This window comes from Acinonyx jubatus, chromosome C2, assembly GCF_027475565.1.
Source record: "Acinonyx jubatus isolate Ajub_Pintada_27869175 chromosome C2, VMU_Ajub_asm_v1.0, whole genome shotgun sequence".
Classification (NCBI taxonomy): Eukaryota; Metazoa; Chordata; class Mammalia; order Carnivora; family Felidae; genus Acinonyx; species Acinonyx jubatus.
In genome coordinates, this window is record NC_069384.1 from 131,438,784 (window position 1) to 131,454,759 (window position 15,976).

At 46.8% G+C, this 15,976-nt stretch overlaps 1 protein-coding gene across 3 annotated transcripts in view; it reads right to left on the reverse strand.

Annotated features, from left to right (window-relative positions):
- The window catches only part of RFTN1 (raftlin, lipid raft linker 1), a 207,347-nt gene that overhangs the window by 12,631 nt on the left and 178,740 nt on the right, over window positions 1-15,976 (reverse strand). For all 3 annotated transcript variants that reach the window (XM_027061902.2, XM_027061901.2, XM_027061900.2), the window contains exon 8: window positions 1,377-1,480. In XM_027061902.2, coding sequence (XP_026917703.1) covers window positions 1,377-1,480 — 104 coding nt within the window. The remainder of the gene's footprint in view (window positions 1-1,376; window positions 1,481-15,976) is intronic.

Consider the following 15,976-nt stretch of genomic DNA (forward strand, 5'->3'; position numbering starts at 1 on the left):
GGTAGGCATTCTTCCCTCTTACGGACAAGGAAACTGATTCAGAGTAGCTCTGGGACTTGACCAAGACGGACAGTTACCAAGTGGCAGGCTCAGGACTCGGGTTCAAGTTTTCAGGCCACAAATGCAGGGTTCTTTCCACCCCTCTGCATCACCCCATACCCACAGGAGTCTTGGCCATGAGGCAGCATGGAGGCTCCCAATGGCCCAGGGCCCAAAGGTGCTGCAGACTAGCCCCCCGCAGCGTGCAGTGCCCCACTGTAGCCCAGTGTCAGGAGGGGGACATGATGAGAGCCCAGATGCGTTCAGTGAGGGACCCTGGAAGGCACTGATCATCACCATCATTCTCACCCTCAGTCTAGGCTCTGTGGCTACACTGCCCTGCTGTCCCCCCAGATCGCCAGCCTTGCCTCACGCTGGCCATCACCCTGTGAACATGTAGCAGGACTCGGGGAAGGTGGGACACTGAGGGTCACGGGAGGGGGCATCCCTACAGGTCAGCAAAGGGGCTGCCTGGCCTAGGAGAAGTGCCTGACTATGCAGACTGAGGTGCTAGTCCCAGGTTCTGCCACTTACTGTCTGTGTGACCTCAGGTATGTGACAGAGCCTCTCTGAGCCTCAGTTTCTTCATCTGCAAAATGGGAATCCTATCTATGCTTATAATCCCACAGGATAGTTAGGAGGATTAGTTTAGATACACCCAAAATACAGATGGAAGGCCTTTCAGGGTTAGTAACACCAGGACCAGCCCGTGAGCTGAGGGGATGGTGGGCTGAGCTCAGGTGGACAAGTGTCCCTATAAATGTGAAACTGTAAGAAGTGCCTCAAGCAAAGGGCAAGACTGCAGGTCTTTACCTCCTCTTTGTGGGACTACTGACCAGGGCCCAGGGCTGTGATCTTGGCTGAGTCCCTTCAACCTCCCTGGCCACATTACCTCAGCTGTAAAATGGGTTTAATAAAAGGATTCCACCTTCTAGGAGTTTTCTGAGGACTAAATGAAATTTTACGCGCAAGGCACCTATCCAGGCCAGCACAGGGCACACAGTAGGGGCTCAATTTCTTTTGCACCTCAAAGCCCTGGGGCCCCTCAACCCGGGGGCTCATCTTTGACATGCCTGGCAGTAATGATTCACTGGCCAAGGCTCCCCATGTGGGAAGAGGGGTGCCGGGGAGCGCTCTGTGGGGGTGGTGGTTAAGAATCTGAAATCCTGGTTCTGTCACTTCCTAGCCAGAGAATCGGAGTGACCCCACTAGCCTCACAGACTTGTCACAGGATTAGATAAATTATGTGCAGGAAGCACTTACTGGGAGCAGTGTGCAGCACAGAGAAAGTGTTGAATAATGATAAGAAGAAGAACAACGATGACTATTATTGTTACCTGGTTGTCTTGACAACGGGAGTAGGTAGCACACAGGTGAGCTGCCAGCCATAGGCCGCCAGGGAGTTCAGCAGGGGCACGTAGTCTGTCTGCACCTCGACACCCTGGGGGAGAAAGGCCACTGTGAGGGCTGCGACCGCACCATGTCAACACCTGAGTGACTGAGGGGGTGCTGTTCAGTAAAGAGGCGGGGGGCGTCCTGCAGCCTGGAGGCCCGGCTCCAACGACGCTTAAAGATTTCAGAGCCAAACTGCCAACATGGGATTTCTTGCTGGGCCCCAACTCAGTCTGTGCAGTCGGCAAGGAATTGGAGCCAAAGGATTAATGCATTCATTTGGGTTTATTCTTGTCTGGACAACTAGCCTCCTGTGAGTTTCACTGAAGAAGTGCAATCACCTTGCCTCAAAGCCATATTCATGACACCACACACTGGTGATTTCGGAGTGTGTCATGGGGCATTAGACGGCATTTCATAAGTGATCATGTCGTTAGCATCATCCAGTCATGGCAGCAACAACAACACACACACACACACACGTGTGCTCACGCACACACCTGTACACAGGGAGCTTCACCTGTTATACATCCTGCTATAAAGGGATAAATGAGTGCTGCCTGTGTTTTCCGCGTGTGTCTGAGGGGGCTAACTTGCCTTTCAATTTAAAAACTCAGTCCTGCCACCACGGTTGGGGGGGGGTGCCCTAACTAGAGGCCACTGCCCTGGGTTCCTCGTGCTCTCTCAAGGCAGCAGGCCTGATGCCTTACTCCTGGCTCCTCACTGACACTGGGAGGTCCTGCCCTGTGTGTACAATGGATTCCCCATCCCTGTTAGGCTGGCTTCTTGTAGTTGGCCTCAGAACATCTCAAACCTGTGTCCAGACTCTTTCCAACCGAGGCAGCCGTGTGGATGCATCCAGCTAGTACTTCAGAGTGGTGGGTACAGAGGTGAATGAAGGCACGGTCCCGCTGCTAGAGGTCACAGTTCATAGAGGCAACAGCACCCACATGCAAGTAATGGAAATACAGAATGGCCTACTGGCAGGGCCACGAGGCTTCGAAGGTCAGCAGAGCGGAAGGATACCAGCCATGGTCAAGGTGGGCTTCCTGGGGCCCAAGGGCCGGGCAGAGAGTTGACAGACGGAGTGGGGGAAGGGGCATCCAGGGGGAGAAAACTCCAGCATATACTACAGAAGGCCACACCGGGCCTAGAGCACCGAGGAAGGTGGGCTTCACTTGGGGGAGGCACTGCTCAGAAGGGAACCATTGGTGGGAGTGGCTGTCCTGCTGGAGGCCTTTTGGAAATAGAACCACTCATCTGGCTGCTCTGGGCTAGGGGGCTGGAAGACAGATGAGCCCTACCTCTTCAAATGGCTTTTAATTTTTTTTAAATGTTGATTTATTTTTGAGAGAGAGACAGCGTGCGCGAGCGTGCAGGTGCAAGTGGGGGAGGGGCAGAGAGAGAGGGAGATGCAGAATCCCAAGCAGGATCCAGGCTCCGAGCTGTCAGCACAGAGCCCGACGCGGGGCTCGAAGTCACAAACCGCAAGATCATGACCTGAACCGAAGTTGGGGTTCGCTTAACCAACTGAGACACTCAGGCGCCCCTCAAATGTCTTTTAAAACTCCTGTCACTGGGCACCCATCCCACCATGGCTACCAAGCCACCTGAACTCCTGGCAACGAATTTATCCTTTGGGAGCCTGTTTCCTCAACTGTAAAAAATAAGTCTTGGCCTCTGACAGTGGTTCTCAAAGTGTGGTCTCTGAGCCAGCAACATTGGGATCACCTGGGAACTTGTTAGAAATTCAGAGTCTTGCAAACCGCCCCTTCCCCGGAGACCCACCAGATCAGAAACCTGGGGGTGTGCCCTGGAATCTGTTTGAAGGAACCTTCTCAGTAGTTGTGATGCGGCAAGTCAGAGAGGTACTGCCCAGAGAATCAATTAGTTCTCTTCTGATGACAGTGAAGAGACTGCAATTCTATGGCTGAATTCCATCAGTTGTTACCTCGAGCTAACGTTCCCCATCCTTCTCCTCTTGAGAAGGGAAAGTAGAGGGTTCTGAAAGGACCAGATCTGTAAGGGATTTTGGGGCGAGGAAGGGGAGAGAGCAGGGGAGAAGGGGAGTGGAAGGATGGGAGGCTAAGGAAGGGGAAGAAAGGAAGGGCAGCAGGAAGGGAAGGATGGAAGGGAGGAAAGGAGAGAGAAGCACAGGTATAATCACTTGATGGGGAGAGGCGGTCGGGAGAGAACCCCGTTCTGACCCCTTCTCTGAAGCCCCCACCCAGCCAAGGGACGGCAGATGACCCAGTGACACCCCTTTCCGCCCAGCCCCCTGGGCACAGCTAGCTAGCTGCATCCCTCCTGCCAGGCATGGCCCTCACCACCTGCTGTGGCTGCTTTATCCTGACAACCCTGCCCCCATCTCTGCATTCCCGATTTCGAGAGGGGAGGGAAAAAGTGTTAAATCCACACTCTCGAGCTTTGCGAGGTTATGATTACTTGGGCCTATCAAGAATAACCTTCCCACTTTATCAAGCACTGTGACAAACCCGCCACAATCAGACAGTAGCCATGGCAACCAGGACAAGCTTTGGCGCCTCACAAAGCCCTGAGTGGCAGAATGGAGTCCTTTTATTAGTGACTGTGCCCTGGCCGGCCGGGTTCTCTCCGGCGGGCACCCAGCACAGCAAGACAATGGACAAACCCCTGCTGAAGCCTGCCTGACCTGCTCAGACAGGCCTCGCACGGCGGCCTCTATTTTGCTCTGTTTTATTTCATTCTGTCACTATCTTAAAGAGAAAGACAGCAGGATTTCTCCCCAACAGTTTTTCCCCTCAGGGTAGGGGATGTCAGCCAGAGGGTGCAGAAGCAGAAAGACTGAAAGGAAAAGAGGAAACACAACAAAACATAACCCTGCTTGACAGAGCTGACGGTTCAATCTCAAGTGTTAATATCTGGCCGTCACGTGGTGAGTTGAAAAGTAAAATACAAATGGTAGGGGGTGAGGTGTCCCACTCTGCCAGACTCTCCCACTCTATTGGGGATGGTCTTGATTTAATTAATGTTAAATGTGATTTCCTGTAAGCATCTATCAAAGCCTGTTTGCATATTATCAATACTGTACGAAGACGGCATTTCTAGAATATGACATGAGCCCCATGCAGTCAGTGCAAGAGGCTTTCAAGTCCATTAGCTCAGAAAGGTGGTAGAAAACCTATCCGAATGGAGGCTCCCTTTGATCTGCTTTCTGTGACACTCCAGTGAGGACAGAAAAGCACAAACAGCACTCCAAAGACAGCCTGCTTATCAAATGGAAAGGCATTTCTTTCTGGAAGTCGGAGCACAAATTTTAATTAACTCTCCACTCTCCTGTGTGGATCCGTAATCTCCGATCACACCTGGAGTGCTAAAAAAAAAAAAATGGAGCATGTCCTGTGGTTTTTCAACGTGTATAAAAGGAATTCATTTGTATTTATGGCTCTTTTTTCCTTTGTTCCCTATAATTTCTCCAGTGGTCGCCAATCAACTAAGGAAACACACATTGAACACAACCTTCCCTTACCCTCCAAAACTCGTGACAACAGAATGCCGACTTTACTAAGAAATGCCTCTGTCTTTTAATCATTTTTAAAGACCTTCTGTGCAGGCAAGTAATCAGGAGGTAACACACTGGTCCAGTGAGAAAGTTTGTATCCTGAATGTCAGCCTGCTCTTCTCTTTTCTCCCGTTTCAATCTGTGGAAGCAATCTGGGAGAAACGCATTTGCAAAGAAAAGACTTGGCCCCTTCTACATGACTGAAAATGAAGAGCGGAATTTAATTTCCCATAACTGAAAAGTGTGCAGGGCCAGCTCTAGGATGCTGTCTGTACCCGAAAACAGTGACTAAGGAATGTTTGCCTTTGTTCCCCAAAGCCTTTGGGCTGGGCCCTCACCTTTCATGGAGAGGGCATGTGAAGGCACAGCCCTGCAAAAACACGTGTATGTCTTTCGTAAAATTGCTGCCAAAACACTGATGCCCAACGCTTATTGGCATGGTACGTTTATACTACTGTTATCAGTTTTAGATATCTTTTGATTTCCTACCATGGGAAATAAAGGCTTAGCATTCCCATACACTTCTCTTACTTCCTGTTAGTGCCCCAAATGGTCACAGTGTAATTTTAATCAAATCAAAAGTCAGTGTTTGTGTTATTACAACTTGGCAAATATTGCTCAATGCCAGGTCAGGTAATGCACTGTGACTATGCCTTCTTTTTCACACGAGCCTTCATTTTTCCTGGAGTTAATCATGTCCTCACTTTTTTTCTTCGTGTGTCTGGTTGTACATGAACCCATCACAAATTTATTCCATATGCTCAACACCTCTATTTTATGCCCATCAACAAATATTCCATGTGCCTAACTAAATACATTAGTTCTGTTTTTTTCTCCATCAGAGACATCACTTCTGGAGCTTTCTGAACCCTTGCTCTAATCCTGGTCTGGCTGCTTTCCATGCTGGGTTCTTCTCCTACTGCTATCTAAGGCTCCTTCTTGGTTTCCTCCACATTTTGCTGGAGTTCATCCTCCAGTGGCTAGGAAACAATGTCCTGGAAGTCATTTGAATCCATGAGTTCATAAACATGTCTTTGTCATCACCCTTAACTAACAGTTCAAATACAGAAGTCTGGGTTGAAATCTATTTTTCTGTTCCGATTTTTCAAGGACTGCTCTACTAGCTTCTAGAGATCAGCCCTGCTATTGCGAAATCTCTTTTGATTGCTAATACTTTGTAACCTGTTGTGCTTTGTAAGATTTTAGGATATTTTTCCCCATGAAGTTTCAGCTTTTCACAATGTGCCTTAGTGTGCGTTGTTTATACACAAAGGGCTGTATACACTTGATGGCCTTGCCATCTGAGGATTCTTGTCCTTCAGTTCTGAAAAGGGTTCTTTTATTTCCCCTTGATAATTTTCCCTTTCTCCATTTTCTCCCTTCTTTTTGGATCTTCTAGAAGTCAAAATGGAGGATTGATATTTTCATTTTATTATCCCTCCCCATCTTCTTACTCTTTTTATTTTACCTCCTGAAAGATTTCCTTTACTTTATTTTTCAGCCTTTTTATTACCTTTTTAAATTTCCTGCAGCCCTACTTTTAAGACCCCAAAGCTGCAGAGACGGGAGCTAGGGACCTTACTACCACAGGTAAGGACTTTAAACCAATGCCCCAAATTGTCAGCTCTGCAGTTCACTCTGCACCATTCCATGGTCATTTATGCTTTGGAAACCAGAGCCTTTCTCATGTTCTGCAAGAGAAAATGGCTCCTTGTACCTTTAGGTTGTAGTTTCCTGTGCTTTGTTAAACAAATTAGCCTCCCTCTACCCACCTTCTATTTTCTAAAAATGTGTTGAAATCATTCCTCTTCTACTTCTCTTCTTCCAATCTTTTTGTTCTTATGGATATCTCTATCTATCTATCTATCTATCTATCTATCTATCTATCTATCTATCATCTATCATCTACAGTCAGTTTTCATTATCCATGGGAGCTTTGTTCTGTAATACGGCCACAAGAATTACTGAATACTCTGAACCAATGCTCTGGGGGAAATACAGAGTTGGGTTCCTGTGAGATACTGATGACAATATCTCATCACCTGATCAGTGCAGAACCTTGTTTTCTGTGTATTTCTGTTTAAAGACACCTTGTTTACTATATCTTGTTGACTACCTTTGAACTCATGGACAACGGTGCTAGAACTCAAGCCTGAACAAAAGTTACCTAACACATGTATTTGCTCTGTAAGCCACATCATAGCTGCCTTGTGCCTAGGAACACCAGATAGCACTTCAGCATTAGGCTTGGGGCCACTTTAAACAGCAAAAGTACCAACAAAAAGCACAAAAATGTGAAAAATGTGGCATTAAGCAGACTCCAAAATGGACACTTGTTTTATAGTAAGAGAGCTGAAACAAGAAGGCAGAGATCACCTTAGCTGGGAACATGAATTTTGGCAACGCAAGTTTTTTGGCACTCTATATGCCTGCAAGTGATAGTGAAAGCACCAGGAGTATTGATTTGGGGATTACAAATAAATTTAAGCAAGTAGGATTTGCAAATATAGAGTCCATGAATAATGAGGATTGACTCTATCATCTGTCTACCTACCTATCTACCTATCATTGATCATTTCTTTTGCGTCATTTCACTGGGATTTTTCAGAAGAAAGCAAAATTGGTGCCTGTATCCAACTCCTCACATTTAACACAATTTTATTATTTTAATTTTAATGGCCCTACTGGAAGTCTTTCTAGCTAGCTTAGAATCTGGAAGCCATAAAGTAAAAATAATAAGTTTGGCGACATAAAAACTCTTCTGCATGGCAAAAGACAAACTAGGTAAAGTCAAAAGACAAAAGACAAGATGGGAAAACATTTGTAGCTCATATTACAGACAAAAAAGAAAGAGTCCCTTAAATGTGACAAGAAAAAAAAAATCCAGTAATCCAAGCTTTAAAATGCATACGGATAGGAAGAGAGTCACAGAAAAGGAAATTCACATGGCCATTAAGCACACAAAAAACCCACCAAATCTCACAATAAGAGAAATGCAAACTAAAACTACCAAGATAGATATTTTCACCTATCATATTGATAAAAACCCAGAAGTTTGACAACCACTTCGTTGACAAGACTGTGGGGAAGCAGGCATTCTCATACATCACTGGCAGGAAGGCAAATTGATTCAACCTCATGAAGAACAATTTGACAGTATCTCTCAAAACTGCAAATACGTTTACCCTTTGACACAACAATCTCACTTCTGGGAATCGATCCTATATGTATAAGACATGACAAATGTACAAAGTTATTCACTGGAGAACTGTCTGCAATAGCAAAACCCCGAAGATTACCCAAGTGTCCATCAATATTAGACTTGGTAAATTAAATTGTGTTTTATGCACATGATGGTTTGGGGGTCTGGGTACGGGCTGATCACGTGTTGAACTAAGGCACGCAGGACAAGGAGGACAATGAGAAGGAGTGAATTCCACTTTAGACATGCTGAGTTCAAGGGAGAGTGAAAGGTAGGTTCAGGAGGGAGCTAGATGCGATGGGGCCTGTGGTAGAAAAGAATATGCCTACTCAGTCCCCCAAATACGTCTACATCCTAACCTGTGGGGCCTGGGAATATGTCACCTTCCATGATAAAAGAGATCTGGCAGATCTGATGAAGTTAAGGATCTTGAGATGGGAAGATTACCCAGGTGGGTTCAATGTCATCAAAAGGGCCCTATGAAGAGAGAAGCAGGTGAGGGTAAGGGAAGGAGGTGGGGGGTTGGAAGCAGAGGCCAGAGTGACTGGCCTTGAGCAGGATGGATTCTCTAAGTTGAAAAGTCAAGGAACAGATTCCCTCCTACAGTCTCCAGAAACCACGCAGCTCTCCCAACACCTCGATTGCAATCTCTTAAAACCCATTTTGGATTTCTGACCTCCAGGAGTGTAAGAGAATACATCTGTGTTGTTTTAAGCCACTACAGCAGCCACAGGAAACTAATACATCGTTAAAGGCAGGGAGAGGTAGGATGAAAACAACAGGAAGGGACACAGCTAACGCTCGGATACTTGCAAACTCAAGGAGCCTTGAGGTTGGCTGAGGACAAGCTCGCCTGGAGAGGAGGTGAGCAGAAAATAAATAAAACACAGACCAGATGGGGAGAAATCAGCTCTTGAGCACCCGGGGTGGGAGACGGGTTTAAGGAGAAAAATTCACACCATCAAACTCATAAGAGGGCAAGCAACACAAAGCCTGGAGACTATCTCTGGAGTGGACAGCGAGGTCCTAGGAGACCACAGCCGAGGACATTTCAGGAGGGAAGTGGCAGATGGCGAGAGGTCGAGCATGTGGTTGGTAGTGAAGATGAGACAGGGTGTAACCATGGTCTCAGGAAATGTGGGTTTACCTTGACTGTGCCTGGATGCCGCAGGGACCGGCCACAAGGGCGTGTGGGGAAGAGTCATCCCTCAAGTGATGGAAAGCAGCGACCCGAAGGCAGGGCCCGAGGGAAATGCCACGGGACGGTCATCTCTGTTTATCCAATGGCAAGTGGGCGCTCTTAACATTGGGGGCAGTCTTGCAGGAAACTCAGTGAGTTCTTCAGTTATTTCCAAGGGCAAGGCTATTCTCATACCGCTCTTCATTTACGAATCTCCACACTCAGTCAACCTGGTTCTGTGCTGAGCACCTGGGAAGCTATGTGAGCCTCTTCTCCTGCGGCAGGAGATCCTGGGCTAGGGGGCGTGGGGAGAGTAACAAGTTCCCCCACTCATGGAAGCCACCATGAGCTGTGCTGGAAGGACAGAGGCGGGAATGACTTGCCCCTCCATTCGCTCTGGAGAAAGTGTAAATCCCTCTGAGGCCAGCTGCAGCAGCCCTGCCTTCCAGGCCCCCATCCTCCCCCGGGGCCTCCTGCAGGACCACAGCCCCTGCCAGCGAGAGGGAGGGGCAAGGACGCCAGGGCCGGCTGGAGATGTTGTTTTCCTCTTTGTTTTACACACAATGCCCCAGAAAAACATTTTCCTGATATGTAATTAGGCCAACATAATAGAGTCTAAGAAAGCAGTCGGTCTCATTTTAGACAACTTTGGCTTTCATAACGTTCAAAGAGAATACGTTAAAAAAAAAAAAAAAAGCTTAGTTCTCAGATGTAGAAAAGGGGGCAGATGAAATCCACGCAGTGCAGAGTCTAGTCTTCCCATTCCAAGACTCTTTATCCACGCCTGCTGCTTAATTCACATCTTTGCCCGATTTTCTCCACCATGCAAGAAAGGCAACAAACTCTGGAGCCCTTGGAGAGCCCGACAAAATAATAATAGTCGTTATTGTTGTTTGAGATGCACTTTGCAAAAATGGCCTCAATTATTACCTCCCTGTCTCCAGGCCTCTTTACAACATAACTCTGCATAAAGAGGTAGAGTCCATTTCTCCACCCCTTGAATCCAGGCTGGTCTTGTGATTTTCTCTGACCAACAGAATACGGTAGACGTGACATTATGGGAGTTCTGAAGCTGCGCCTCGAGAGGCCTTGCTGCTTCCACATGCTCTTGTAGAACCCTGCCTATGCTTTGGGGATATGCCCGGGCTAGCCTGCTGGATGATGTGAGACAGGTGACCCAACCAGCTGGCAGACATTTGAGAGACGCCATGTTGGACCTGCCAACAGCTGGCGAAGCATGAGTGAGCCTAGGTGGGGTTAGTCAGGCCTCGGCCAGATCACTGGAATCATCTGGCTGATCTGTGGACTCACCCGCAACAATTGTTACCTTAATTCACTAAGCTTTGGGTGTTTTATTCCACAGCAGAAGCTAACTGATCCACTAGCATTATTCTAGGAAGGGCCGAATGCCCATACAAATCTCTAGAAGGAAGACCGTGGTGAAAGTCTCCAGGTCTAATTTGAGAGAAATAAAATGTAATAGCTGCTACTGAATGGAATTCAGTGTTTTTAATTTTTCGCCCCGCTCAAAGCTGGCACACCCAGCCCTCATTTTCTCCATGCCAGACACATTGTGACCTTGCATGACACCTGGAGCCCTGAAGTCTAACTTATGATAACCTACGATGAGGCCCGGCACTGCCACCGGCATATCCTGGGAGGGAGAGATAAAAACCCCCACTGGGGAAGAACATCCCAGCTTGAGACACTGCTCTGGCTTCTCCTAAAGAACAATACACGCCAAGCTGGCAGGAAAACCAAACCTGCATGTACAAGATAACACTCCCCTGGATTCTGGGACCAGCAGGGTGATTTGGTCCTGGTATGTGTGGTTTTCTCTGAAGTCACAAACGCAGAAGGCAGGAAGGGATTGTGGGGTGGCAGGAGACGGCACGCCGTACCTACTCTCAGAGCTGTGTGCCAACATGCGCCTGCCTGGGCAGAATGAGAACAGGACGCGTGTTACAACGTAGGACTCGGGGATTACGCCGGAGGGGATGAGGCCGGAGGTTTTGAGGTTAAGGGGGTGACGGCTGGGCAAACCCTGGCCGTTAGTGGGGACAGCCACTGCCACAGTTCTGAGTGCAAACAGTTAAGCATCTACATCCTGTTGGCTGCTCAGCGGGACCTCATACTGTCGCAGCACGGGGCTTACGGCCTCCAGAAGCTGACATTTCACACACATACAGAATGCATCAGGGGTGAGCATGTCCTCTCCGGCAGACCTGGAAGCAGCTTTGTTTGATAACAATTAAACGAGAAACGTTTTCTCCATCCAGGGACTTGCCAAGTGCCTCCCACTTGCGTTGATGAGTGAGGAAATTAGGCTTTCAGGAGGTAAATGGGATTTGCCACTTTATTACTCCCTCTTCAGACAATATGTGGTGGAGGGAGGGTCATTTTCTAATCCTCTTTCTTTCTTGTTTTTGCACCTTATCTACTACCTAGAAAAGAGAGGATTTAAAAAGAGCTTTCCCACAGTATATCATTAAAGGTATTTACTTTGGAGTTGGGAGCCCCAAAGTTTGTCAGCAAAAACTCAAGAACTTTTAAGACCACATCATTTACCACCTTCCTCCACAGTAGAGTCCCGACACCTGACCAATAATCGTTAAATGCTAACCCAGAAAATGGCCCTGAACAAAGGTTGGTTCAAAATCTTAACAGAGGAGGAAACGGAAGGAAAGGATTATTCCACTGTCACTGTGCAAACTAGCAACAGACAGAGCTACACAAAGCTCCGTGTCTTGGCGTGTTGGGCTACGCTGGCCTTGGGCTCACTCTGAAAAGACGATGCTGCGGAACGCACAACACAACAGATTTTCTCTCCCTGACTATCTCCACCTGGTAAATTCAAGATGCCACATTCCCACTTCGGCATCCGGTCAATATTCTCTTCAGTCAATTTTCTCTTCACAGTGACCCAGTTGTCACCATCTTGTTGCTATGGTTACCATGATTCTAACTCAGCCATCTCTCCCCATGCTCCCCTCTCCCTCGGGCCAAATTATGTGGCACTAATCCCACAGCATGTCCTCTGAGGACCCTGCTCCTGCTAAGGGGACTTCTAATAGAGCTTCCAGCAAGAATATACAACCTTCAGGACACGTCAGATCCCTTGACTGTCCACTACCCCCATCCCAGGAGTCCTTCCATTCTCTCTAGCTCCCTGCTCTACTACAGCCTAGAGGCAAATCCACCAGAGGCGGTAACAGCACTCTTGGGTTTCCACCAGCATCTGGGCTGTGACTCACCGAAGGATGAGCTGATGAAGAGCAAACCAAAATAAAAAAAAATTAAAGTGATCTCAGAGAGACTGGCCAACTCTATTTGGTGTCCTCTAAAAAATCCCCTTATCGCCCGCTGTCCCCTGCCCCATCACTTCATCTTACTTATCACTACTTGGCACAGATTTGTTTATCCATTTATTGCCCTCTCTTTCACTGGAACACAATCTCCACAAAGGCAAGGATTTTATATATCTCATTACGATGAATCCCAAGCATCTAGGCAAATGTCTGGCACAAACGAGTGCTCAACAAATAGTTGTTGAGTAAATGAACGAATGCATCCGCCGTTGCCTTTTGGGGGTAGATCCTGCTGCCGCTGTCTTATTATGTTCTCAAAGTCTTAGCAAAACATTTAACATCGATGAGATCTGAGTTTACCATGAAAAAATACAAGTTAATTTGCCAGGAGGGTGTTACACCCTTCTTCTGGGCATTCCGTATGTGGAAGCTGGAAGTATATTCATGTATGAAAATGAAACGCACAGAGTCATATGCTGGCCACTGGAGTCATTAAGGCCACTGGATGTTTTAGCAAACACTATCTGGTAAATTATTAAAACTGGCCACACACAACTTTGTCCGCTTCCTGTATCCGTGCCGCTACAGTGCAGATCGTCCTATCAGGAGATGGTGTCTATTTCCCCACCTTTTGAATCTCAGCCTGGTTTTGTGACTTTCTTTGGCCAAGGGGATATTAACAAATGTGATGCAGACCAACTCATGAAATAAGGTAGCACACTGGGGCTCCTGGAGCCCTGTGACTGGCAGTGAAGAAGCTCAGCTAACCTTCCGGGCTTTAGAATATGCAAGACCCTGCTGCCCCAGCCAACAGCCAGCCAACCATCAGCCATGTGAATGAGGCCACCCTGGATCACCCAGGCATCAGCTGAGGCATGAGAGAGCCCAGGACAGATCAGCTAAGCTGCTCCAGAGTAGAACTCAGCTGACCCAAAGAATCATGAGCTAATAAGCAAATGGCTGTCTGAAGCTACAGAGATTGGAATGGCTACACAGCAAAAACTGATCTAGATTAGAAAACAAAACAGCCGACTACCATTTAATAGAGACAAAGCTACCTGCTTCTTTCAAAGTGATTTTGTCCTCATATGGGAAGGGGACTCTACAGAATCTCATGGCCCAAATTAAGTTTTAAGTATAGTAATACTTCTGTGATGAACCCTGAACTTCACCTTCTTGCCCAATGCCCCCTTCTGAACACTATCAAGAACTTTCAAGGTAAAATCAAATGTAAAATTTGTTTCCGGGTGCCTGGGTGGCTCAGTGGGTTAAGCAACTCTTGATTTCAGCTTGGCCCATGATGTCATGGTTTGGGAGTTTGAGCCCCACATTGGGCTTTGTGCTGACAGCACAGAGCCTGCTTGGGATTCTCTCTCTCACTCTCTCTCTCTCTCTGCCCCTTGCCTGCTCACATGCACATGCTCGCTCTCTGTCTCAAAATAAATAAACTTTGAAAAAGGTAAAATTTATTCCAGTGTGATAAAAATAAAAATTGGCTAGCTTAAAAAGTATGGGCCTTTAAATCAAAAAGTGATATGAAGTATAATGATAAAGCTGAAGAATATTCCTGGTTTACAAGCACAAGAAAATGGAAACCATCTAAAATCCACCAATGGATAACTAATGAAGTACATTAAAATATGATTGTTCATATACTGAAATACTTTTCAGCCATTTAAATTGATGAAGTAGAAACAGTATGAAGAGTATGGTCCCAAATATGAAAATATAGACAGAATATCTATGAGAAGAAAACATACCAAGATGTTACGCTGTGATGTGGCTCTTTTCTCAGTGATGAGGAGAGGAGGGTTTTTGCTTTTTCCTTATTTGTATTTTCTAACCTGTCTTCAATTACAAGCACCACTTTTTGAAAACATCTTTACTGAGATGTAAGTGAAATATCTAAATATTCACCCATTTAAAGTCTTCGACTCAATGGTATTTAACATATTCAGAGATGTGCAACCACCACCACAGTCTGAATTTAGAACATCTTCATCACTCCCCCAAAATTCTCGAACAACCCATGAACAACCACTCTCCTTCCTCTCATCTCAAGGAAGCCTCCGATCTAATTTCTGTTTCTACGGATTTACCTAATCTGGACATTTCATGTAAATGGAATCGTAAAACATGTGGCCTTCTGTGTCTGGCTTCTTTCACTCAGCATAATGTTTTCAAGGTTCATCCATGCCACAGCATGGATCAGTACTTCATTCCTTTTTATTGCCAAACAATATTCCATTATATGGATATGTCATGTTTTGCTTATTTTTTCATCACTTGCTGGAAATCTGGATTGTCTCCACCTTTTGGATATTATGAATAATGCTGCTGCGAAGAGCCATATATATAGGTTCAGTTTTGTTTTAAGTAGGTTTCACACCCAGCATGGAGAACAATGCGGGGCTTGAACTCGTGACCCTGAGATCAAAACCCTAGCTGAGAACAGGAGTCAGACGTGCAACCAATGAGCCACCTGGGTGCCCTGTGTATAGGTTTTTATGTAGATATGTGTTTACATTTCTCTTGGATACATGTCTAGGAGCCGTACTGCAGGTCACATGGCAACTGTTAACTATTGACATTTTGAGGAACTGTCCATGCATCACTTTTGTAAAACGAACAGGCCTTCTGGCCTCATTAGGCTATCTCCCAAGCCTTCTTAATCTAATTTGTCAAGTGATGTAAGCAAAGAGACATCCCCTTCTACCTCAGCTGAAGAGGATGTTAAGAATTCTGCCTCGGGGCGCCTGGGTGGCTCAGTCGGTTGTGCATCCCACTTCGGCTCAGGTCATGATCTCACGGTCTGTGGGTTCAAGCCCCACGTCGGGCTCTGTGCTGACAGCTCAGAGCCTGGAGCCTGCTTTGGATTCTGTGTCTCCCTCTCTCTCTGCCCCTCCCCCACTCAAACTGTCTCTGTCTCTCTCAAAAATAAATATCCATTGAAAAAAATACTAAAAAAAAAAAAAAGAATTCTGCCTCAAAGAGGCCACTAACTTAAAAGCAATGGGCCAACCAAGCATCCCAGCTCATTGAATCTGGAAGGGATCAGGGGAGTCCTCCAGTCCTGTGGCTCTTGGGCCAGTGGAATGTTTCACATGTGGATCCCTCATTTCCACCTCCAGACCTACTGGCACTGAATCTCCAGGGGTGATGCCTGGGAATGTGTATTTTTAAGTCCCCAGGTGATCGTGAGGGTCAATGTGATCTGGAACCACTGCTGTAGTGCTTCCTGCTGAAGGGAGGAGGCTCACTTACTGGCTGAACATCTGAATCACACTGGCACTTGGTTGTTGACAGCCCCAGGG